At 40.1% G+C, this 27,113-nt stretch overlaps 1 protein-coding gene across 1 annotated transcript in view; it reads left to right on the forward strand.

Annotated features, from left to right (window-relative positions):
• The first annotated feature begins 487 nt into the window (after positions 1-487).
• fam20b (FAM20B glycosaminoglycan xylosylkinase) overlaps positions 488-27,113 on the forward strand; it is a 38,554-nt gene continuing 11,928 nt past the window's right edge. Inside the window, exons 1-5 of the mRNA XM_056262755.1 lie at positions 488-662; positions 12,887-13,095; positions 17,604-18,107; positions 22,529-22,615; positions 26,399-26,508. Coding sequence (XP_056118730.1) covers positions 17,731-18,107; positions 22,529-22,615; positions 26,399-26,508 — 574 coding nt within the window. The 5' untranslated portion in view covers positions 488-662; positions 12,887-13,095; positions 17,604-17,730. The remainder of the gene's footprint in view (positions 663-12,886; positions 13,096-17,603; positions 18,108-22,528; positions 22,616-26,398; positions 26,509-27,113) is intronic.

The following is a 27,113-nucleotide window of genomic DNA, read 5'->3' on the forward strand; positions in this document are numbered from 1 at the left end:
ATTTAGGTATTCAGGTTTAGGGGTAGTGTTAGTGTAAGGGGACAGAATACAGTTTGTACAGTATAAAAACCATTATGTATATGGAATGTCCCCATTTAGATAGCTCAATATAGTGTGTGTGTCCCAGTAAACCCTATGTCATGGGGACAAAATGTCCCCACAAAGATAGACAATTTTGGTCCCCATGAGGAAAACAGCTTATAAATCATACTAAGTGATGTTTTTTGAAAATGTAAAAATGTAGAAAGTTTTCTGTGATGGGTAGGGTTAGTGTAAGGGGATAGAATATACAGTTTGTATACAGTAGACCTATAAAAATCATGTCTATGGAAAACCTGGAAAAAAATGTCTGTGTATAGAAAGATAGATCTACCGTAATTGCAATGACGATAGTTATTCGCTTTATTGTTTAATTCTGGTATAACTAAATGCCCACGAACACTACTATGCCGTGTTCGCTTTAAGACGCGGAGGGTTTGTGTGTGTTTGTGTGTTCACATTCAGCCAGGAAGAGCCGCACACAGAGAATCACACACACGAATAGCAGCAGTGAATGGAGCCTGACGGACAGACGGCTGGATATCGATGATAAACGCGTCTTAACCGCGACGGACTGAGAGTCGGGGGGTTTCTCTTTTGAATGGTTCGTCAGTAGCGCAAGGGTGAGTCGATAAATTTAAATGTCACGGTTTCACTGTTAGCTTGTTAGCCGTGCGGGTATACTCTGACTAAAAACTAGGACTCTAACTCACTAACAGCAACTACTGACACTCATATGAAGAGGTAACGTTACACCATCGGTGAACTCGGAGCTGTCGTTGAATTATATCTGTGGTGATTTTATCGCTATAATATGAAGAAAACGAGGGAATTTTGGGGCTAGCTGGCTAACCGCCATTAGCACTATAGCTTTTAAAATGCATACAATTTCGCCACAGCTTAATTTGACTGGGAAAATACACATTTCTATTAACTTTTGGATATTAAACAAACTGTTTTTATGTCAACTGATTCCTTGTATTTGCGTAAATATGATAACAGTCAGTATTAGGTGTGTTTAAACACATGACAGCAGTGGAGCAGCACCTTACTGAGCATCTTAAATGTAAAAGCCCGTCTGTTTTCATGGATAAGTCTACACTGAACCTGTTTGTGTAGTAGTTTAGGTGTGACAGCCGTGTGTTAGCGTGTAGCTGGAGTCCGTATGAATGGCGGAGTGTGTATCATTAGTGCCTGCGTGTACAGGATATGCTGCAGGCGGTCACGGTGGATGCAATGTTACACTTACTCACCTGGATGTGTATGATGATGAGTTAGTTGATCTGATCACTCGACCGAAGACTAGACATTTGCAGAGATCTGGGTGATCTAGACTAGTAACGTTAGTGTTCAAATGCAGGGGTGTTTTAAATATGGATAAAATACACTTTCTGTCTGAGAGTTCTTTGCTGATAAAGGCTCATACAAGATGTTTTCCAGTGTTTGCGATACGGGTGTCGCCACTGACTGTGATCCTCATGGGGTCTGTGCTGGGTCCAGTTACTACCCTGATCTTTAAAAAGGCTGTGAAATTGCTGCAGTTATAATCTGGATTTGTGATTTCAGGACTCAACAATATCCAAGTTTTATATGTTATAGTTTATACTTTATATATAAACTCAACAATATAGGCTATACAAAGTTACCTTTTTTATTTCAGCATAGGGTGATATGTGTTGTATCAGTGAGTACTTCAGGATGTAATTTTTTATTTATTTTTTTACTAGTGGACACGAGAAAGCGAAAAATGGCAGACGAAGAGACATCTACGGATATATGACCGTATATATGATACCATATGATGTGTCATTCAACTTTTCCCCATGGTCTCTAGAGTAGAGGGGGGGGGACTACAACCGAACGCTTATACTACTCTTTCATCTGCCTGGTTTTGGTTCAGAATTAATAATTCGATGCAATACAAGCGAACGCCACTAGATGGCAGAGCACTGTTAGGCGGGCCTATTGTAGAATTACTCTCTGACCGTTCACGCGTAATTTTAAAATATTCTAACTGGCGACCGTTATTTTAGAACGTTTCCTCTTAATGTTTCCTTGGCGACGCGTCACGCTTGTCACAATACACCGCAGATGTATCGTTTTTATTATTTATACATTTTTATAATCCTTTTTTATTCAAAATATTCACAAACTTGATTACCATGTCATCAACTATGTGATATTCCGATTCTCATATACGTGCGAGTGAGTGGCTGTGTCTGAAACCGTTCACTCATTCACTAATCCCTATATAGTGTATGGCATTTAAGTGCACTATATCTGCAAGGAGGGAACGAAATGAAGTGAGTGAATTCGGACGCTGACGGTTATACTGTGCGTCGGAGAGCTGGAGCTGTCGCAGAAACGGCTTCGTCACACGTAGTGATAAAACTCCTTTTATCTTACGTTACTTACTTTATAAAATAATATTAACAACAATAACAATTATAATGACTTTATTTTGTAATTATATATACATCCGTGCCAGCTTTGTAGTTTCATCGATTGAAATTGTGAGAAACTCACGCTCACAGATGACATGGTCGTCGAGCGCCTCCGGCGACCGTTATGATTACATTCGAATGAACAGATGATTAACGAATATTTTTAAATCATCCACCAAATTATCATCCCTTCCTTACAGTTTAACGAATTAACAACAATGCCACAAATGATTAAAACACCTGGCTTATAGTAAAACACATTCAATTGAGTTAAAGCCTAAATAATATATTTTAATAAAAACAATAAATAGGCAAATACCTATATAATTTACCCTATTAATATCAGTTCATTTTAATTTTAACATTCATCTATCCACCTTATTCCTACGCCCCATGACGCTTTGCGCGAATTATGGGTGTAACTTCCGTTAAGCTGTAAACAATCAGTGAAAGCAGGGCCGTCGCTAGTGGGGTGAAAGGTGGTGACAATTATAGGGGCCCCCGCTGCCCAGGGGGCCCCACAAAATCCAACAGTTATACTATTTAGGCCCCTGTTGTATGAATAATTCTAATATTTATATACATGCCTGAGATTTAAATGAAAACCGCAAAAACGTGCAATTTGGGTAAATATTTTTCCAAATATCTGCTTCTAAAAATGGTTTAGTCCGACCTAAAGTATTTATTAATTATTCAGTCAGAGTCAGTGACAAATATCAGATGGACCCAATAAAATTGTAAGTCCCACCCCAGCTCGTGAACAGAACCAATCAGAGTTGAGGCGGCAGCCTGAAGTTAATGATGAACTTGGTGGAAGAGCAGGAGACTGACTGACTGACTGAAAAATATGAAGAAGACTGAAGAAAACATAAATCAGGGAACCAGAAATGCCAGGAAAAGACGGAGAGGGAGGCAAGGAGAGTGGTTGTATCCCAGTCGATCAAGACATTCTTAAAGACCGGTTATATATTGTTATTTCGCTGGGAATTAGAAAACTTCCGTCTACAGTCTGCCGTGTACAGTCATTTTTTATTATCGGTGCGCGCCGCAATCGACCGAATGATTACGTGGTCTAAATTCCTGTCTTTTTACACTATTGAAAATAGAGTTTTAAAAAAATTACACGAGTCACGACGCAATGCATTATGCATCTGACCTGCCGGCTGATGATATTTAAAACATCGAGAAAACACGAATACAACACACTGCACTTGGATGAATAAATGTATTCGCTTTATTTAATAATATTACCAGTTCCATATTATCTTTATTAAAAAATAAGACAATGAATGGTTTTATTTTTTTAATTAGACTGCATTCTTGTCAATTTCTAAATGTTTACTTTTTGATTTATGAATTATAACAGACTGATGGGGGAAAAAAATAATACTTTTTAAAAATTGGTTTTATTATTTTTTAACAATTTCTTGCTTTTTGTTAGTTTTTATTAGTTGTAATTTTTGTTGTTTAATTTTTCATACTTGTGAACCCGGTCAGGCTAACCAGCATAAGAGAGAAAAGAACCTCAACGGGTATAGGCCTGGAGTTAGATGGCCAAGAGCTTGTGAGAAAACTGCATGGGACACGGTAAACACAGATCTATGCTTTGCATTGGAAAGATTAACTGGTACAGTTGAAAAGAAGCTGGATAAATTTGGGGACATCATTTACGCATATGGAAGTGAGAGGTTTGGTGTGGAAAAAAGGAAGGAAAAAGTACAAACTACTCCTAGAATGTCTAGACGGCAGCAGAAAATTGAAGGGTTAGTTAGAGAAAGGAGACAGCTGAGGAAGCAATGGAAAAGAGCAGAACAAAGTCAGAAGGAGGGACTCAATCTCTTACAAAGGGCCATAAAAGATAAGCTGGCAACATTACGCAGAGCTGAGCGCCTACGGAAACGCTACAAAAAGAAGGAACGTGCGAGGGCTAATTTCTATAAAGACCCATTCAAATTCGTAAAGAAGTTATTCACCAGTGAGAAGAATGGCACTTTAAAAACATCTAGGATTGAGCTAGAGAGATATTTGGAGGACACGCATTCAGATGCAAAAAGGCATGAGCCTATGTCAATTCCATCAGACATACCACCTATCAACCCACCAGAATTCCAAATGGAGGTCTGTGCACCTAAGTGGAAAGAGGTAGAGCAGGCTGTGAGAAAGGCAAGGGCTTCATCATCTCCAGGGCCTAATGGAGTTCCGTACAGAGTGTACAAGAGTGCTTCAGGAGTTCTGCGAATTCTGTGGAAATTGATAAAAGTGGCATGGGAAAAACAGGTTGTACCTAGAGCATGGCGCAGAGCAGGTGGAGTCTTTATACCTAAAGAAAAAGATGCTACAAGCATCAGTCAGTTTCGTCCTATTTCACTATTAAACGTTGAGGGTAAGATTTTCTTCAGCATTATTGCCCAGAGATTGTCCACCTACCTGTTAAAGAATGGCTTCATTGACACCTCAGTTCAAAAAGCGGGTATTCCAGGGTTCTCAGGATGCTTAGAACACATCAATGTTATCTGGCAACGAATTCAGTCAGCTAAAAAGGAGAGGAAGGAGCTCCATGTGACATTCCTGGATTTGGCTAATGCATATGGTTCAGTGCCACATGAGCTTCTTTGGGCAGCATTTGATTTTTTCAGAGTACCAATGTCAATAACAAATTTAGTGAAAGCCTATTTTGGAGATTTGCAATTCAGTTTCTCATCTCCAAAATTCAGCACTGCATGGCAATGCCTAGAGGTTGGAATAATGGCAGGATGCACCATTTCTCCACTGGCTTTTACCATGGCGATGGAAGTAATCATGAGGGCACAGGGTCCCCGCGGGTCCTTAAAAAGTCTTAAAAGGTCTTAAATAACATTTTCGCTTTTTAAGGTCTGAAAATGTCTTAAAATCTGCAATTTCCAATAAGGAGGTCTTAAATTTCACGTACGGACCTTAAATTTCTTGTAGGAGACAACAACACATTACAGACGGTGTTTACGACCGTTCATGCTTACGGTCGGGTTGCCAGATTTAAATAATTAAATCCCCAGTCAGAGCTTTTCTGTTAAAATAACACGCTTTCTACCCGGTCTTGTCAATAGTATCTGGCAACCATGCTCGCGCGCGCTCTCTACACTGCTGAAGAAGCGCGGATGATCTGAAAACACTGACAAGTAAGCTGGAGTTCAGTGATCTTCATTTGAGATTTTCTACTTACATTAATTAAAGTGTCATTCAGTTGGTCTTTATTCTGTCACGAGCCGCTTGCGCTGTTTGTGTGACTAAATCTGCGATCAATACAGGCTGATATCCAGCAGTGTTTTTAATGTTGATCATATTATTGCATATTATTGTTATTTTGCAACAAAAGCCACGGCTGCAGACAGTGGTGATTCGAGAACGAATCTGTGGCTTTGAACGAATCGTGAGATTCAATGACCCGTTCATAAATACAGCCACTTGCTTTGTTACCATAGACTGTTGTGTTTGATACTGAATGAATGAATGACTCGATGACGGATGACTCACTCATAAAGACAGTGACTTACCGCCACCTACTGGCGATTTTAATTTAATGTTAAAAAGTATCACCTCGTTTTTACCATCATTGCATATTTATTGAACATTGTTTTATTTAAAGCATTATTTCTTTTATAAAAGTATTTATAAAGGTAAAAAATTAACTGGAAAAAATCGATTAAAAGGGGCAGATATTGTCCCTTAATGGAAAAGGTGTGACTGCAGTCTAAGTGCAAGAGGGGTTACGGCACTCTAAAAAATTGGAGTACCACTGAACTAAGGAACAGGGATATGTAGAATTGCACAAGTGCTACTGCTAAAGAGTTAATTGTCAATACAGCCTGTTACCTTGATTCAAATGTCTCATAAGCTTAACTGAATTGGCCTAAAGCAAAAAATTATAATGTCATTTTTTGTCTAAAGACGACATATAAAATAGCTGCCAAAATTAATGTCGGTAACTGAAGTTTGACTAAAAGTTGACAAAAAAATGCAATGACTTTGTCAACTAAAACTAGACTAAAACTATGAAAGAGAAAATTACAAAAATGTGACTAAGACCAATAAGCATTTTCATCTTAAAGCAACACCATGTGATTTTTCCTCAGCGGTCGCCCTACAGTTTGGAAGCAGAATTGTCCATTACTGCTGTCGTAAATAATTTAGCCTTCCGCAGCCGACTGTCGCACGCGCACGCTCGCTGTTTATCCAGCACCGGCTTTGGAATCAACAATGGCAGACATCCCAACCTGCAAGAAGTCATTTCAGGGAGGTATATCTTGGTGACTGGATTGTTGACGGGGGGGGGGGGGGCGGCTGGTGGCGGGTTGACTAGCTTTCGTGAGGCACACTCGCAAGGTCTCTCTTGCTCTCTCTCTCTCAGCCCTGCTCGGGCTATGTATGTTATGCGCGCAGTATGTTCTGTCTCGCATGCATGCGCGCTCTAGATTCCGGCAGATCTGAACTAATTTGCGGGCATCAGGGAGACGCAGGAGACTCCCGGGAGACTTGGGATGTCTGCAATGGCCACAGACAATTTGAGGAAGTGGTGGGGGAAGTGACGTATGCCGTAAAGCAGTCGAATTTTGTAGTTCTTTTTGTGCACGGGTTCCTACCCGAAACCCGAAGTTACATAGTGCCAGTAAAAGCGATACAGACCACGTCAGGCTATGGCAGACGTGTCATTTAACTTATTTTAAGTCGATGTACCATCACAAGGGTCTTGGAAATATATTATGAAGGTTGAACAACTACATAGTGTTACTTTAAGACTAAAACAAAAACGGCTGCCAAAATTAACACTGTCGTGTCGTGCTGAACATTTTCCTGTTTTTTTTTGTCGTGGTAAAGTCTTAAATTTGCCTTTTAAAGGACTTAAAAAGGTCTTAAAAGTCATTAAATTTGCTGTTAAAAAATGTGCAGATACCCTGATGAGGGCATCAAGATGGGTAGTAGGAGGAGAGCGCTTGGCTTCTGGGATGCGACTACCACCAATCAGAGCATACATGGGTGACATGACAACCATGACTACAACAGTAGCTTGCACTAATCGGTTATTGGGGAAGTTAACAGATAATATTGAACGGGCACGAATGAAATTTAAGCCCTCTAAATCAAGGAGCATCTCGATAGTTAAAGGAAAGGTAGTAAATAAAACATTCTTCATTAATGGTGAGGCAATACCAACAGTTTCTGAGAAGCCAGTGAAGAGTCTTGGGAGATGGTACGATGGGGATCTAAAGGACACAGTTCGGGTGGGAGAAGTTAGACGACAAGCAGTGGAAGGGTTGAAGAGCATAAACAGCTGTGCTCTACCTGGTAAACTAAAACTCTGGTGCTTTCAGTTTGGTCTACTGCCGAGGTTGCTGTGGCCACTGACCGTGAACGAGGTTTCTTTGACAACAGTGGATAAGCTGGAAGCGTTGGTAAGTTCATACATCAGGAAATGGTTGGGAGTTCCACGCTGCCTCAGCAGAGTAGGACTTTATAGTAAAGGAATATTGCAGCTGCCAGTCTCTGCTTTAACCGAGGAGTTCAAGTGTGCCAAGGTCAGACTGGAAATGACCTTAGTAGAGTCACGCGACAAATGTGTAAGGGAGGCAGCCCCTGTGTTAAAAACTGGTAGAAAGTGGTCAGCAAAGAAATCTGTAGTAGAGGCAAAGGCTGCCCTTCAAATTAGGGATATCGTGGGACAGGTACAGCATGGAAGAGGGGGTTTTGGGCTCAGTTTAGCTCCTCCTAAATGGCACAAGGCAGGCCCAGCTCAAAGGAGGAAGCTGGTAGTCAACGAGGTGCGACAGCAGGAGGAGAGGATGAGGTGTATAAAGGCCATTTCACAGGCCAAGCAGGGAGAGTGGATGAGATGGGAGAGTGTGGAACAACGTAAGATGGGCTGGCAAGACCTTTGGTCAATGGAAGAGAGTAGGATCAGTTTCCTTATTAGGTCAACATATGATGTTCTCCCATCACCGCAGAACCTAAACCTCTGGGTAGGAGAGGATCCCTCTTGTCCTTTGTGTTCATCACCTGCCACATTAAGGCACATTTTGACAGGATGTAAGGTGGCTCTTAGCCAAGGTCGGTTTACTTGGCGCCATGACCAAGTACTGCGATGTTTGGCTTTAGCATTAGAAGGCAAGCGTAACATGACCAATAAGTTGCCACCTGTTCTAGCAAAACATTACACGCAGAAGACAATATTCCTCCGCCCAGGCGAGCAACCACCAAGAAAAGGTGTTAACACCAATTCTCGCCCAGGACAACTGGAAGCTGCTAGGGACTGGAAGATGCTGGCTGATCTTGACCAACGGCTTATTTTTTTCCACCTGAGATTGCCACCACTAACCTACGACCAGATATTGTTTTGTGGTCTGGATCAGCACACATTGTTCAACTGATAGAGTTAACAGTGCCATGGGAGGATGCGGTAGATGAGGCATATGAGAGGAAGAAACTGCGGTATGCTCATCTGGCCACTGAAGCAGAACAGCGAGGATGGAGAGTCCAGGTTTATCCAGTGGAAGTGGGTTGTCGAGGTTTTGTGGCACACTCTACAACCCGGTTCCTCAGAGACGTCGGATTCAGTGGCCAAGAGTTGCGTCGCACAGTAAAGAACTTATCTGAAGCAGCAGAAAGGAGCAGCAACTGGCTGTGGTTGAGACGGAAAGATTCTAGCTGGCTGTGTACAGGCCGCCACGCTACGGTTTCGTAGAGTTCTTGAAAACTTGAAGAGTCTGTTGGTTTGTTTGGAAACGTTCCTGTGGATATTGCGTGAATGACGGGTGGTTGGGTAGATATTGTGTTTTGCGGTAGGTGGTATGCCATACGGAACTGTTGTCCACTGAAACTGCATATTAACGCACCAGTGGGGCTCGACAGCCTTAGTCAACGGGTTGGCGCGTATGGTTGGGTCGCGGAGAGATTGTGATATTGTGGTTAGGTCTCATTAGCAGGAGGGATGTAGAGGTCAGTAAGCTGGGCTGAGTTGAGTGGGGGACGGAGGGGGGTGACTCTGGGACGCCAGAGTCACTGTCGAGCCCTCTTGAGGTGTCGTGGGCTAGTCGACGAAACACTGAGGACGGAAGGTGCCCACTTGAAGACCCTAGAGATGTCCCCTACTCGGTTCAATCCAGACGGTTGTCGTGCTGGTCCTGTAGTTGCAGCCGTCGCGTGCGCTAACGCGCCAAGTACACTGCTGCCGTTAACGCCAGACAGAAGGGGAGTCACACTACCTTATGGAAAGAAGCGTAAATGGATGGAGAAGCATAGTTTACTGTAAAGCTGCGTCTTAGTTTTGCTTATCTTGGCGAAAGCCGAGTACAAATCAGCATGAAGTTTTAACATCTACTCTCGTGTAATGGAAATCAAATTTTTTATATAAACATTTAACTTTTAAAATAAAGGTTTTACAACAACATCACAATCTTCTGTCATGTGGGCCTCCATGTTCATCTATTGTACAGTATATGATATTGGTGGAGGGTGTAGGGGGCCCACATCAATATTTTTTCAGGGGGCCCCGAATCCTCTAGCTACGGCCCTGAGTGAAAGGCTCGCTCTATGAACGCAATACGTTAAAAAAGTGTCACGAGATGACATTAATCGACTCACCCTTCAACCATCGAACATTAAAATGAAATTTAAAAGTTTAAAATAATCAACAAGGTCAACAGACCAAAAATAGCCCCAAACGCGCGAGTCTTTGGTTAAATATCACTGTAGTAGGCAAATATGTATAACAAGCCTTAATAAAAAATGTTCATTAACTTCAGCATTACGTGACACTATAAGTGATTTCCGTCATTTTGACAGATTATAAATTGCATTTACCTGTGAAAACAAACCTGGAAAGAAACGTGAGGATTTAAGGAGAATAACGAGAGATTCTTCGTGCATTCCAGTGAATTATTATCGTAAATTAAATTCGGGGGAACAGACCACAAATGTGCCGTATATGTTGTACTTTTTTCATACTTTTACAGCGGATTGCAAAGGAAAAAAAAAAATCATCACGAGGAAAAGAAAGCAGCGACTGAAAAGAGCTCTTGCCATAGATATTATTGTTATAACATGTCACGTTAAAATACCAAGTATAATGTTATTCTCATGATGTCTGAAAATAAATCATGATGAAGGAAAATTGACAGCTCATCCAGTCAAACGGACGGATCAGCTTTATTTGTAGGGCAACCTTATGATTTAAAATGATTCGTTTCAGCCTTTTTGAATGGAAGTTCCCCAAACCGGAAGTGCCACCCATAATTCAAAACGCAGTAAGGTTGTCAGGAATAAGGTGGATATAATATTTTCTCAATATTTTAATGTGTTTCATTCAAGTAATGATTAATAAAAAAAGGTAGGAAAAAAGCTGTAAAGTAATTTTTGCTTTGCACTTTCACGCGCACTCAGTCCTCTACGCATTGGATTCTGGGAAATAGTGCTTCAGCAAGTGTACATCGGATGTACACTCAAAATCAGAGAGGATTGTGGGTAAAAGTAGTGAACGAATGTAGGGAATGATGTCGTTCACTCAGAATTCGGACACCACTACAAAATGGCCGACACCCTATATAGTGCACTATATAGTGGATAGGGAGCGATTTCAGACACAGCTAGTGTGTTTGGTCGTTTAAAAACCTTTATAAATAATGGGCGCCGCCATGTTTCTTTGCGCCGCAAAAGAGTCCACATGTAAGAAAGTGGCCGGTGAACTGTCAGAAGAATAGAGTACACTTTATAGTTACTTCCACTATGTTTGTATGATATGAATAACACACGTCGGTAAATTATATTTGAATAGATTGTTATTGCTGCTTCCACAGACATCAGTGTGTATTTTACAAACTCCGTATTATTTTACTAGTGATCAGGGCTCGACATTAACGCTTGTCCGGGACAAGTGGATTTTTAGAAAGGACAAGTAAAATAATTGTACTTGCCCGACCGGACAAGTAACCTGATTAGAACGTCAATAACACAAAATAACAAGGGAATCACTAAAACGAGTAAATGATTCTGATTTTATTACATTGTAAGTTGTGATCGATAGTGGAAAATAAATATTATTACTGACGGTAGGTCACAGGAATAAATTACATTTTAAAACGCATTCAAATAGAAAACAGTTTAAATTGTAATAATGTTTCACAATATTACTGTTTTACTGTATTTTTGATCAAATAAATGCCGCCTTTGTGAGCATAAGAGCCTTTTTTTTCTTCAAAACTTAAAAAAATCGTACTGACCCCAAACTTCTGAATGCTCAGCTTCACTCCTCTCCGCTCACATACTCTAGTCTGGAACACAACAGTGAAATGTTTGTTCAATTATTGGACTCAATAGCTCCACTCTTGGCATACCGCTTGATCAAACAAATTCAAGAACGAAACTGCAATAATAGCTGGAAATTCTACAGCTATAATGAAACTCCATGACGGATGGAGACATTGATGACACATTTAAATCAACAAAATTTGCAAAAAGAATATTCAGTGCAATGAGTGCATCCCAGAAAACCAATTTAAATGTTTAAAAAAAGTGCATGCCCATAATTATAGAATATAAGATTAATTGACCTGAAACTCTCAAACTGAGTCCATCAATTCATCAACCTTTATCATTGAGCCTTGGAGGAGCATTTGTCATCTTCGGTCTAAAGAGATGTTTTCACAAAGGCACCAGAGAGAATCGACACAGATCGCTGTAGCATTAGGGAAAAAAAACAACGTTGCATTGTGATTTTTCATCTTATGTTCTATAATCAAAGCGGTGTATTTTGTGGATGTCTGCCAATCAAATGGGTTTATTCCGTTGTCGTGAGTGGGCTCGGTGAGCTCACAGAGCGCTGTAGTAAATGTGTGTGTTTAGTAGAAGTCTCAAACACAGATATAAGCCCCAGGCTGAGATCAGGAAGTCTGTGTTTGCCAGAGCTCAGCACCGCGGTGAGTTTGGGCTGAGAGACTGCTGCTTCTGCTTGGGCTGCTCTTTCTCTTTTATTTACACCCTGAGATCCATCATGAGTCTTGCACGTTTGTTGTTATAAGACAGAGTCGGTCTAATCCATCCTCTCATCAAAGTGAGCCATTCGGTGTACAATTCATCACAGTAGTGATGTGTTCGTGTGCACGCACATGTTTATATACTCGATGTATGTATGTAGACGGTACAAGATAAATACACTGCTCAGCAAGGACACATTAAATTGATCAAAAGTGACAGTAAAGACAGTAAATCAAGGTTTCCACAAAAATGTTAAGCAGCACAAAATCCATGTATGAATTGCATTTTGAATGTCTTTTTGAATAAACTGATAGACTGCATAGACCCCATAGACACCTAGTTTAGCTGTATTGATGCACCGTAAGCTTTGTGTTCTTATTTTTGTCGTCTTTTTCTTCTTTAAGGAGATCAAGACTGCTCAGAGAGATGGCACAGAAAGCAGACTCGTCCTCCAGACAGTAACAGACAGACACACCTGAGCCCCACCCTGAACACAACACTGGGCTGGACTCCAGATCATATGTTGGCAGGATTGAAGTGTGTGAGAGGTTGTCACGTCAAACGCTAACGCACACACACAACCTTATATAACGGAGGAAGCTCTCCTGCATCAGTGAGTGCTCTTATGAGAAGTGCGCCTGTCATTGTCAGTTTCACAGTACGAGATAAATCATAGGGTGTTGACACAAATCTCATGATTCAATCCATTTCCAATATTGATTCGATATCGATTTATTAGGATGTACACTCACCAGCCACTTTATTAGGTACCCCATGCTAGTAACGGGTTGGACCCCCTTTTGCCTTCAGAACTGCCTCAATTCTTCGTGGCATAGATTCAACAAGGTGCTGGAAGCATTCCTCAGGGAGTTTGGTCCATATTGACATGATGGCATCACACAGTTGCCGCAGATTTGTCGGCTGCACATCCATGATGCGAATCTCCCGTTCCACCACATCCCAAAGATGCTCTATTGAGTTGAGATCTGGTGACTGTGGAGGCCATTTTAGTACAGTGAACTCATTGTCATGTTCAAGAAACCAATTTGAAATGATTAGAGCTTTGTGACATGGTGGAAGTAGCCATCAGAGGATGGGTACATGGTGGCCATAAAGGGATGGACATGGTCAGAAACAATGCTCAGGTAGGCCGTGGCATTTAAACGATGCCCAATTGGCACTAAGGGGCCTAAAGTGTGCCAGGAAAACATCCCCCACACCATTACACCACCACCACCAGCCTGCACAGTGGTAACAAGGCATGATGGTTCCATGTTCTCATTCTGTTTACGCCAAATTCTGACTCTAACATCTGAATGTCTCAACAGAAATCGAGACTCATCAGACCAGGCAACATTTTGAACCAGAAACAGCGGCAGAAGCGCCTGACCTGGGCTACAGAGAAGCAGCACTGGACTGTTGCTCAGTTTTGCATGTCATTCTTTTCGCGCGAAATAAGACGTGTGGACATACAGGTCCTTCTCAAAAAATTAGCATATTGTGATAAAGTTCATTATTTTCCATAATGTAATGATAAAAATTTAACTTTCATATATTTTAGATTCATTGCACACCAACTGAAATATTTCAGGTCTTTTATTGTTTTAATACTGATGATTTTGGCATACAGCTCATGAAAACCCAAAATTCCTGTCTCAAAAAATTAGCATATCATGAAAAGGGTCTGTAAACGAGCTATTAACCTAATCATCTGAATCAATTAATTAACTCTAAACACCTGCAAAAGATTCCTGAGGCTTTTAAAAACTCCCAGCCTGTTTATTTACTCAAAACCGCAATCATGGGTAAGACTGCCGACCTGACTGCTGTCCAGAAGGCCATCATTGACACCCTCAAGCAAGAGGGTAAGACAGAAAGAAATTTCTGAACAAATAGGCTGTTCCCAGAGTGCTGTATCAAGGCACCTCAGTAGGAAGTCTGTGGGAAGGAAAAAGTGGGGCAAAAAACGCTGCACAACGAGAAGAGGTGACCGGACCCTGAGGAAGATTGTGGAGAAGGACCGATTCCAGACCTTGGGGGACCTGCGGAAGCAGTGCACTGAGTCTGGAGTAGAAACATCCAGAGCCATCGTGCACAGGCGTGTGCAGGAAATGGGCTACAGGTGCCGCATTCCCCAGGTCAAGCCACTTTTGAACCAGAAACAGCGGCAGAAGCGCCTGACCTGGGATACAGAGAAGCAGCACTGGACTGTTGCTCAGTTTTGCATGTCATTCGGAAATCAAGGTGCCAGAGTCTGGAGGAAGACTGGGGAGAAGGAAATGCCAAAATGCCTGAAGTCCAGTGTCAAGTACCCACAGTCAGTGATGGTCTGGGGTGCCATGTCAGCTGCTGGTGTTGGTGCACTGTGTTTTATCAAGGGCAGGGTCAATGCAGCTAGCTATCAGGAGATTTTGGAGCACTTCATGCTTCCATCTGCTGAAAAGCTTTATGGAGATGAAGATTTAATTTTTCAGCACGACCTGGCACCTGCTCACAGTGCCAAAACCACTGGTAAATGGTTTACTGACCATGGTATTACTGTGCTCAATTGGCCTGCCAACTCTCCTGACCTGAACCCCATAGAGAATCTGTGGGATATTGTGAAGAGAAAGTTGAGACGCAAGACCCAACCCTCTGGATGAGCTTAAGGCCACTATCGAAGCATCCTGGGCCTCCATAACACCTCAGCAGTGCCACAGGCTGATTGCCTCCATGCCACGCTGCATTGAAGCAGTCATTTCTGCAAAAGGATTCCCGACCAAGTATTGACTATTGAGTGCATAACTGAACATAATTATTTGAAGGTTGACTCTTTTTTTTTTGTATTAAAAACACTTCTTTTATTGGTCGGATGAAATATGCAAATTTTTTGAGACAGGCATTTTGGGTTTTCATGAGCTGTATGCCAAAATCATCAGTATTAAAACAATAAAAGACCTGAAATATTTCAGTTGGTGTGCAATGAATCTAAAATATATGAAAGTTAAATTTTTTATCATTACATTATGGAAAATAATGAACTTTATCACAATATGCGAATTTTTTGAGAAGGACCTGTACATATGAGGCTTGTTCGACTTGAACCGGCGCTGCACAGAGCGATCGGTAAATAACATCAAAGTACCGCGAGAGCGACGGCTCCGTATGCTTTTCAATCACTCTCGCGGTTCTTTGATGTCATTACCGATCGCTCTGTGCAGCGCCGGTTCAAGTCGAACAAGCCAGTAAAGGTGGAGTATGGAGGGCTGCAGGTCACGTCACGCGTAGAAATGGCAAGTGGGAGAGATAAGGAAGGCTAACGAGGATGCGCCAGCGTCGTATAAGTCCGGTGTGTGGGAACATTTTGGATTGAAAAAAATGTATCCTCACTCTCAGGGAATAGAAGCATTGTTGATACTGTTTTTGTGTTGAGGTTGAACTTATGTTTCACTTTATGATTATGGCCTTTGCTATTGCTATAGCCTTATTATAGTAAATTATGTTTCATGTATTTTGACTTATTTAAAAGACAGAGTTTTAAGAGTTCCTCTCTACACTTTGTTAGCAGTTTGATAAATGCAAGTTAATTTCAATCTTTGTGTGCTAAAAATGCACATAAGTTCCTGTAGAGATAGTGATAACGTTACACATTCTCCTTTTTTTGCCAAATAAACGAAAAGCATGTCATCAATATCTTCTCTCTTGCTGTATCAAAATCTCACCTAGCTTTCCTCGGAGATGGTCCCAATAATGTGCTTATAGTCAAGTCAAATTCATTTTGTGCATGATATATATTTTTTTTAATACTGTATCCTAAATTGTGGAATATATCCTAAAATATATCATATGCTGAAGTACATTTCTGGAGTGTTAAAGATTAAAAACAACAAGAACCGTAGAGAACCGAAAACCGTGATACAAACCGAACCGTGGGTTTTGTGAACCGTGCCACCCCTAGTAACTACATGTAACGTGTAACAAGGACACTGTAATCGATATAATTTTTACTTTATTCGTTTATTCTCTGATGGATTCATTTGAATATTGAAGAACAGGTTTAATTAAAAATATAATGAATACGTAATATAGTGCATATTATTTAGAAAATGTTCCTCACTAGAGTAGCCTAGAAATCTAGACGCACCCTAGCGGCAGCGAAAATTATTTCGCAGCCAGTGTGGTCTAGCAACTCTCCATAGGCTTTTGAGCTGGAAAAACCAAAAACTGGTCGGGCCAATCACATCGTGTATAGAGTCGGTGGGCGGGGTTAACACAATGACGGCACAGTTCATGACATTCCGCGTGATTTCCATAGGTGATTTCCCTGCTACTTGAAAACAATGAAGATGCAGCGGTCTTTTGAATCGGCTTTGCCCGCGACTCTGGAGGACTTGGAGTAAAGAGAACGTCACTTAAGTCATTCTTAAAAAAGGAAGATGTGTTCGGAGTTTTGCCGACCTGATACGGCAAAAGTTTAATATATCAATTAGCTCCGCTGGTGGAAAAACGCATGGGAATCACTCATCCACAGCCGTTCGTTGCTCTGGTTGGTTGTAGCGTTATCCTATTGCGTGGAGAGGGATTTTGAAAGGCTTGTCAATGGAGAGTTCCCAGACCTAACATCTTGATGTAGGTCTGGCATGCCAGGCTATCACTAGAGTTAAATTTGTCGAGTTTTGGACATTGAATGGTTTTTCTGAGGTAAATGTTATGTGAAAGTTTACAAGCTGTTTTATTGACGTCTTTCCACAGTTGAAACGCTGATTTACCGATTACATATGACATGATACAGATTTCAATAAGTTGTACTGTATCTTTTAACATGCCTTCTGATGTTCATTCATGTTTATTTAGTGCTATAACTAGTTGAAAAGCAGAAGAGGTTTTCAATTCACACCACATTAAAGAGTGCCAAAGTGGTATTTATTGTTTGAAATTCATCATAAAATTGACAGAATTTGAAAGCTGAGACTATCATAAGTAACAAAGCACAAAGATTATCGCAGTTATTAGATGGGAAGTGTGCTACACATAATGTTTTGTTCACAGCCTTGATAAATAACAGCACTGGCTGATGATAGACCTATTCTGAGTCCAAAAACTGTGCTCGGTTAAAACGACAAGCACTCTCTCTTCTCACAGGAAGTGTCTTCCGTCCTCGCCCCCGTCCAGCCTGAGTGGTGGTGTTGTTGAGACAGCGGGCACTGCCATGTCCCAGGCGTGAGTGCGCGTCTCCTGGCAGACTCAGGCCTGGTGGCTGCGGGAGGTGATGAAGCTGAAGCAGCGTGTGGTGGTGCTGTGTGCTGTGCTCTTTCTCCTCGGCCTGGCCAAGGTCTTCCTGCTGGATGGAGGAGAGGGATCGGCCGCCAGCCGCCGGGACCTCCGGGCCTTCCGCAAGATGGAGGCCAGCCTGACCCTGGCCAAAGGAGCTCGCCTCACACACACCTTGCAGTCGCCCTGGGAAGTGGCCGCCCAGTGGGTGGGTCCGCGGGAGGTGTTCCCGGACGAGACGCCCGAGCTCGCCGCTGTGCTGAACGCCCTGGCCACCGCTCGCGTGGAGAGGGCGGATGTGGGCTATAAAGGCACCCAGCTGAAAGCCCTGCTGGTGCTCGACGGAGGACAGAAAGTGGTATTCAAACCCAAGAGGTGAGGAGAAGATGATTATGACGGGGAACGAAAGAGAGAAAGTAATGAGAGTGTGAATGAGGTTAAAATGAAAGGTGTGAGTGATTTAGCGAGAGGGAGAGGGAGGGGAAGAGCGAGTGAGCAAATTAGAGAACGAAAAAGCCAGTGAGTGAAATAGAAAAAGAGATGAATGAATAAGAGACATAATAATAGTCTTTGTTATTTATACTCCACCTTTCAGGGACCTCGGCACGCTTCACAATGTGTCGTAAAGCAAGAGCATAACTACAGTAGAACAGAATTCAACTGACACAAAAATACAAACAGGAACCAACAGAAAATGCGACACAAACAATTAATAACCAAACATCTGCTAGCCTGGGTTTAGGGGCAGTGTAGCTGAAGGACCTGCTGCCCATCTTAAAGTCACCATGAAATCAAAAACGAACTATTCCTGTTGCAGTAGAAAACCACAACCATCCAAAATCATTTTCTCAGCATTTATTAGCTATTTTCTACATATAGACTTCCATTCAAATGTTTTGATAGAAGTCTCTTATACTCACCAAGGCTGCATTTATTTTATAAAAAATACAGTAAAACATTAATATTGTGAAATATTTGTACAATTTAAAATAATTGTTTTCTATTTTAATATATTTTAAAATTTTAATTTATTCCTGGGATGGTAAAGCTGTATTTTCAGCATCATTACTCCAGTCTTCAGTAGTGTTGTCACGATACTAGAATTTCTAACTTCGATACGATACCTTGAAAAATATTGATATCCGATACCATTTTCGATACCACGGAGAAAAAACTGCCACAATATTAAGGGGGTATTTTTTTAATTTAAAGCTAAATATAACAAGTCTAGAACATGACAATGAGGTATATTTTACATGAACAAAAATGTCCTGAGTTCTATTTGTTAATATTTTTTAATTGGACCAGAGCTAACATGATGCATTTTTATTACCTACTGTTATCAAAGATTAAAATATACTGTAACAAAAAAGCACTTAACAGTATCAAATTGGAGGATAGAGAGTCAGTAATGTATAATATTAAGATTAAACTTTAAATTTTCAGTTAAAGGCATGTCATTATTTTATTCAGAGATGCCATTGTCTAGCTGTTTAGTTTAATTAATATATGTGTAATCAAATTGATGATAATCGCTAATGAAGGAAAATTGCAGAATTAAATAATAATTTTTGAATAAAGTTAAATAGGCACCAGTTAATTTACATTTGACCACAGTTACAATATTTACTTGTCTAAGATTCCTCAGTCAGATTATGTTAACTTTAAGAATTAAAACGAGACAACACAGACTCTTATCAACAACAATACTAGGCCATCTTGGTTAATGTTTCAGAAAAGTTAAAATGAGAAGAGTTACAGTGTTTCCTTGAGGATTTTTTTTAGCAGTGGGGGCAGGTCTGTCCAAACAACAAACACCCCTGATGCTGAGCATATGCTGTTAAATAGTAGCCTACCCCTGGAGCCTGTTCCTTAAGTCTGTTTTCACCTATACAATAATTTAAAAAAATGAGTGATGTGAGGGATTATTGATAGTCAAACAATCTGTTGGGTGCCCGCAGCCCGCTCGCGTGTCCGCGCTATTCTCCGACATGCCCGCTCGCGGTGTGTAGCTCGTGTCCGCGCTATTCTCCAACATGCCCGCTCGCGGTGTGTAGCTCGTGTCCGCGCTATTCTCCGACATGCCCGCTCGCGGTGTTCTTTATCAATGATGTTCTTTATCGCCCCTTCAACAATCAACCAAAGCCGGTCGCGGGGGCGCCGCCCTCGCCATCCCATTCACTTCACTTTTGTCTGAGCGAATGAGACGAGTGCGTGACGTGTGGTGTTTGTCAACGCGCCTTTTGAGAGAAGTGAAAGTGACTGCTCGGCTAGTATCGATACTTCGGGAAATTAGTATTGGTACCGTTCAGATATTTCAGTATCGATATTTATCGAAATATCGATATTTTTGACAACACTAGTCTTCAGTGTCACATGATCCTTCAGAAATCAGTCTAATATGATGATTTGATGCTCAAGAAACATTTCTTATTATTATCAATGTTGAAAAGAGTTGTGCTGCTTAATATTTCTCTGGAAACCATGATAATTCTTTCTAGGATTCGATGAATAGAAAGTTAAAATGAACATTTGAACCTTTTAAATGTCTTTACTGTCACATCTTTGCTGAATAAAAGTATAAATTTAAACTGATAAAAATGTCTTAATGTATACAAACATTAATTTAAAAAAAAAAAGCCTCAGTGTAGTTGTAAATTAACATCAGCCTGCATTAATAAATTATGTAAAAGATGTGTAGTTGATGCATTAGCTATCATAAAATACTATAGTAATGTTAGCAAATTTAACCTATTTGTAAAGTCTTACCAGGATTTTTCTCGAATAAAATAGCATGTGCATGTAAAGCTCAAAGCTGATCTGACATGACTTCAGGTGAGTTCAGCTGTCAGCTGTCTCATCTGAGCCTATTAGATTTATCGTGGATCTACAGGGACTTTAGATAAGTGTGGAAACTCTCCTGCTCCCCTTAATCACTGAGGTCATCGATCAAACACACCTTATCTGTGATGGCTTCACATCCAGATTGAGCTTTCACAATCCATCCGCACTGTACATGTTGGCCCCAAACGGCTGAATTGGGTGTGCCATTCAAAGTGGAATGTGGGATATCTTCCAAATAGGAAAATAGAATAACATTGAATAGATTGCAACGGTAGTGTTACACCTGGAGTATTTATTACTTTGAGCTTTTACTTAGTTTTTTCTTCTTAAAAATCTGCTGCAGTGTCTATAGTTTCAGAATGACATGGAAGAGTAAATGCTGTCTGCGCATTTGCTTTAATGTGAATACTGTTTGTTTTTTGTAGCACTCTTAACCTCAATAACAGTACTCATGTTTCTTGTGGGTGTAATAGCCACTTTATTATAGAATTATATACAGTCTACCCCAACAAGTGTCTGTTGAAAAATTAAGACTTATGTGGGCGTTGTGTGTTGGATACTGTCCTGGGTTATATTGAAACTATTAAAACAATATTATGTTTGCTCATTGCATCCGGCTGTTTAAGGAACAAGTAATAACATTAGGGACTCTACTAGGGTGTGTGTGTGTATTTACGTTAGGAGTAGATTGACTAATTACTCTAATCATAACATATTGTCCACACTGAATGTGAAAATGCTGTGCGACACCATACGATCCAGTCAGTCAGAACATATCTGATATTTAATATCGTTCATACTACAGGGCTGTTGAATGCTTGAATCTGATTGGTTCAGATTGTTTCAGGGAAACGCACGGCTAAAGTAGTTCCAGGCAGATCTTGACCGCATTACAGTTCCATATCACTTTGCGTAATTAACTGTAATAACGGAAAATAGGATACAATTCATAACAAGAAAAAACATGCAGCCACATGCGCTTGATCTGCTTTTTTCAATGTGTAACTTCACAATCAATGGAAACGTGCAGTTTAATTATAATAAATAAATTATATAGTACTATCTATAGTCAATAGAAAATTAAACTGAATATAGAAATAAATTGACAGTCCTGCTGCACGGGTTTTCGTAATTATTGCAGACAATATAACAAATAAATATTGATAGGCCTACTTGTTAAAAGGGCTTTGTGGTTCATTAATTAAGCTAGCCTACTGTTAATAATAGAAAAAAAAAAGAATTAACAAATTAATTAAAACAAATTGAATTAATTAAATATTGACGCACATGCTTTTCTGTCTCATTATTGCAACATCTCTCTTTCTCTCTCTCTCTTTCTCTTTAATAACTTCATTAATAACTGCATAAAGCCGGGGACACACTTACTGTAAGGCCGATTATGAATGTAATTTGATACTTATAACTGATTATGCCCAAAATAGTGTGTGTTCACAGTCGGTGTTTAAAATCTGATTCAGTCGATGGAAACAGTCTGTAAGTGTGTTCAGTTTGTTTCAGCTAGTCTAAAATGAAGTTTTGGAATTAGCAACAGAGGCATGGGATCAGATGCGTAAGAAATTAGTATTATACTTATACAAGTGTATTTTAATGACGACAACTTGACAAACGTCTTGAAATGCTTCATCTGAACAATGTTTCGAGGTGTGGTAACTAGTATAAGCGGAATAATTGACTCCGGGCCGTTGAATTATTAGAAAAAGAAATGGCCTGTCGTCAATTATTCCTAACGTAATTTGGTCCCATGAGAATTCAGTTTGGGTGTGTACACACGACACTCCAGACATCAAGACGACAACTAATAATTTAATTGAATAGCTTGCACACTTGGTTTCGCCTGAGTTCATTAGGACACGGATAACACGAGTCTTTTTAGTTTCATCTTTGTGTCTGCTTTTGTTGTATACATCTACTTCATTTTCTCTCATTATTAGGTACACTAGAGATTATGTGGTCGAGGGAGAGCCGTATGCAGGGTACGATCGGCATAATGCAGAAATTGCTGCTTTCCACTTGGACAGGTAATGTACACACACACACACACACACACACACTAGGGCTGCATAATTATAACAAATAATTAACCAGGGAATTGTGTAATTTTCCTACTGTGGACAGTGTTTTAGAGTGATTTTACCTTGTTTTCTTCACACGTCTCATATACAACCAAATTTAATCTGTTCGATTCAGTAAAAATGAACCCCTGGGACACGCCCAGAAATGCTCAGTGTACACATTTAAAACATCAAAGCTGAGAATTATGTTTCTAAATTACATAACTGCTGTTTTATACATCAGAAAATCAACACCGCATAAAAATGAATTGAAATGAAATTTCAAATACATTACACTTGTAAGCAATATGACTGACCAAAACTTTCATGGCCTGACCAGAACAAAGGTTTCATATGACTTGTTTGCCTTCCTGTTCAGCGTGAGCTTATTGACTGTTCGCAAACATGGTGTTAGAAGCTGGTTCGGCAAGAGGCTTTCTACATTCCTGCCTGGCAACTTTGACTGTGATCGGTGGGCGCCGATAGCCTTGTGGTTACCGCGCGACATGGCGCAACTGTCCTTTTCCGATTCTGTTCCCCTCTCTCTATACCCCACACTTTCCTGTCAAAATATCTACTGTCCTATCCTAAAAAGACCACACAAAAAAAAACTTTGACTGTGGTGTAATTTGCAAATTTCCAACGTTTTTCTTTCCACTAAAGCTTCTTGGCCAGGCAATGTTTCTTATTTCCAGAGGATACTGTGTGAACTCTCTCATGTCGCTCCAAACCCATGTCGCTCCAAACCCATATGAAATGTAATTTTTTTGTGCCACACAGAAAGTTGTTCTCTCAACTCTTTTCCATACAAACATTTATAGTGTCCATGGCTACCAAGCTCCAAAAACACCATTTGAGTATGTTAAAATAAGTCTTTGGTGTCCTATATTCTAAGTCCTCTGAAGCAGTACAATAGCTTTGTGTGGGAAACATTGAAATTGAAGGCTGTGGGTGTTCAACAAGAAAAATAACTGCGTGCAGACTTGGAATGACATGAGAGTTAAAGAAAAAGGGGGTCTCTTTAAAAAAAAAAAATCTCTTTAGGCCTCAGATTCACTTCTGTCTTTGATTGGTTACAGTGCTCAGCTTGTCAAGAAACTCTTATAAATAAAAAACAATTATGAAATCACATTATGAAATAAATGTTTTTCTCCAAACAAGTTGGCCAAAATTATTGGCACCCCTACATTTGTTTACGAGTAAAATATCTCTGTAGTATATTCCCATTAATATTTACCTTTTTTAGCGCACATTTTTTTGCTGGAGGTCCTGGACTTTTTGTTCAGATACATGGTATCATGGATTCTAGCAAATACCAACAGACGACAAATCAAAACCTGACGCCTTCTGCTAGAAATCTTATAATGGGCCGTGGTTGGACCTTCCATCAGGACAACGGTCCAAAACCAATATCAAAATCAACACAAAAAGGGGTAACTGAGCACAAAATGAAGCTTCTGCCGTGACCGTCCCAGTTCCCTGACCTGATGAGTGGGCTGAACTGAAGAGAAGAAGCACCAACATGGATCTGGAGAGATTCTGTATGGAGGAATGCTCTCTGATCTCTTGTCAGGTGTTCTCCAAAATCATCAGGCATTATAGGAGAAGACTCAGAGCTGTTACCTTGGAAAAGGGAGATTGCAAAAAGTATTTAATAAAAGGGGGCAAATAATTGTGGCCAACGTGTTTTTGAGAAAAACATTTATTTCATAATGTGATTTCCCCCTGCACTTTCAATTATTTTACTTCAATGAAAGGTTAGATTTGTGCATTTGTTTTTAAATTAAAGATCAAAAGGATAAACAATTCAGATCTATTTTTTACAGCCATTTTTTTTAATCATATTTACCAGGGGTGCCATTAATCCTGAGCACAACTGTATATATATATATATATATATATATATATATATATATATATATATATATATATATATATATATACAATGTATGTGTGAAAATATATATGTATAGTGTATATTATATATATATATATATATATATATATATATATATTACTTTGAAGATTTTACAGACTTTCTTTTCTTTTGAACTTTCTATTCATCAAAGAATCCTGAAAATTGTCACAGTTTCCACAAAAATTTAAGCAGCACAACTGTTTTGGATATTGATAATAATAATCAGAAATGTTTCTTGAGCAGCAAATCATCATCATAGAATGATTTCTGAAGGATCTTGTGACACTGAATATCACTGTTTTTACTGTATCTTTTTAATCAAATAAATGCAGCCTTGGTGAGCATAAGAGACTTTTTTTTTCAAAAACATTTAAAAAAAATCTTACTGACCTCAAACTTAACTCAAACAGTAGTATGTTTTAAAGACCCCTATATATTATGAAAAATAAAAATGTGTGAAGTACTATCTGGAAAATTAGAATACGGTTAAAACTATAGCTGTCAATAGATTAAAATAATTAATCTCATGCTACCAGTATTTAGAAAGCAGAATAACAGTCAACAGTAATAATGTCAGATTATTTATTTTTCTGAGAATATTTTTCAGAATATTTTTCTCTGAACTTTTCCATGGACCCTTGCAGCCTACTGGGGGTCCCAGACCCAAGTTTTTCAGGATTTACTAAAGAAAGGGAAAAGTTAGTGCTCCAAAGGTGTGGATAGGGTTATTTTTGCAGATGCTCTTATAACAAATGCATTTGTAGGAGTTTCCCTTTCAGATGCAAAATTTATGGGAGGAGAGTATTTAAGTGAATCACGCGAGGTGATTTACTAAGGTTTGGGCTTGTCAATGTACTGGTGTTTGTGCCATTATTTACCGCCCAAAAAAGCACGTCTTAAACCAGACTCTGCCTGGTAGATTACGTTGGTCATTATGGAAAAAATCTGACTGTGTCTGTGTTCTTTAATTTGAGTGTCGTCAGTAGATCACGCGCTGAATTTTACACTCCCATCTGCACTTTTGAGGAATTCACCCTTCGCAGGAAGTTTGATTTACAGGTGATCTGACCAATCATAATCCGCCATTTTTTTTCCGACAAAGCAGCCAGGAGAGTTAGTAGATTAACTTTGGTGGATTTGAACTTGAAAAACGGTGTGTACTGACGTCTTTCCACGGTTGAAACAACATTTCTTCTGATGTTCATTCATGTTTATTTGATGCAATAGAAGAGATGATCGGTTGACGAGCCGCTTTAACCAAGGGCGTAGATTTGGTTTGAACATTGTGGGGGTTGAAATTTGGGTATGCCTCCTGATATTGTGATCATGGTATAAATAATGGGGGGGTTGTAATGCATAGATTTAAATATTGGGGGGGGGGGGGGGGGGGGGTATATCCCCCCCCATCCCCCCCACAAATTACGCCCCTGGCTTTAACTGAGGCGCTTTAACAGCAATCTTTCACGACACATTAAAGAGCCATAAAACGGTATTTATTGTTTAAATTTCTTTAGAAAATTACAAAATTTGAAAGTTGAGACTGTTTCATATCTAAAGTAACCTGCTCTGTCCTGTCTGTCAGCGCGTTGTCAGTGTCCTCTTTGCTCCACAATGTATTTTTCACTGTGTGAGAACATGGTGGGCTGTGAGAGCAGCGTGGCTTGTTGGCCATAGCAACCATAACTAAAGTGGACGGGTCTTTGCGAACAGTCAATTGTGCTCTCATGCTAATTTGCCCTGTTTAGTAAATCTGGCCCCTAGTCTTGACAACCAACTGTATGCTGATGTGTCATTACTGTATGTATCATGAGCTTCTTGATCTCTTCCTGCAGGATCCTGGGTTTTAGGAGAGCGCCGCTGGTGGTGGGGAGGTTTATGAATCTGCGTACAGAGATAAAGCCAGTAGCTACAGATCAACTGCTGAGCACTTTCCTGATGCACGGTCAGTTTACACTTTTTCTTTTCTTCGTTCTCTATCACATTTCCTCATCTTCCTTCTCTTCTGGAACCGCTCCGCACATTTTCGACCACAGAAAAGTTAAATTTTGCTCCACAACTGCAAAGTACTTCCATCGTTCAGATGCTTTTCTTTTCTTCTTTTCTGCAGCTTTACTGCTGGCCATGTTTATATGCTGAGCCTGTATTAAAGAGGATATGTGGCCAGAGAGAAAGCTATGGGGCAAAGTGTCACTTTTGATTCTCAGCATAAAGTCTAGTCCAGTTTGGGGCTTGTATTAGACAAAAATTCCCTACTTGGACAGGAAGAGACCATCTGACCAATATGTAAAACAACAACCAACCACAGTTTTGTTGAAACTCCAATAATCAACTGTCACCGAAGTGGCATTATGTATATTTTTTGGTAACACTAAAAACAATGCCACAAATTATAGATGTTGTGATTTGAAAATGCATCTTTCTGAAAATTTCCTGGTGACTAAAACATGTAATTTACACATGACAGAAGACTATAGCCCCATTTACACTACCAGCGACTTTCTCATCGATGCGAGTCATTCCTAGTGCTGTCGCTCTAATGTTATTGGT

This window comes from Rhinichthys klamathensis, unplaced genomic scaffold, assembly GCF_029890125.1.
Source record: "Rhinichthys klamathensis goyatoka isolate OS25496 unplaced genomic scaffold, OSU_Roscu_1.1 h1tg000196l_1, whole genome shotgun sequence".
Classification (NCBI taxonomy): domain Eukaryota; kingdom Metazoa; phylum Chordata; class Actinopteri; order Cypriniformes; family Leuciscidae; genus Rhinichthys; species Rhinichthys klamathensis.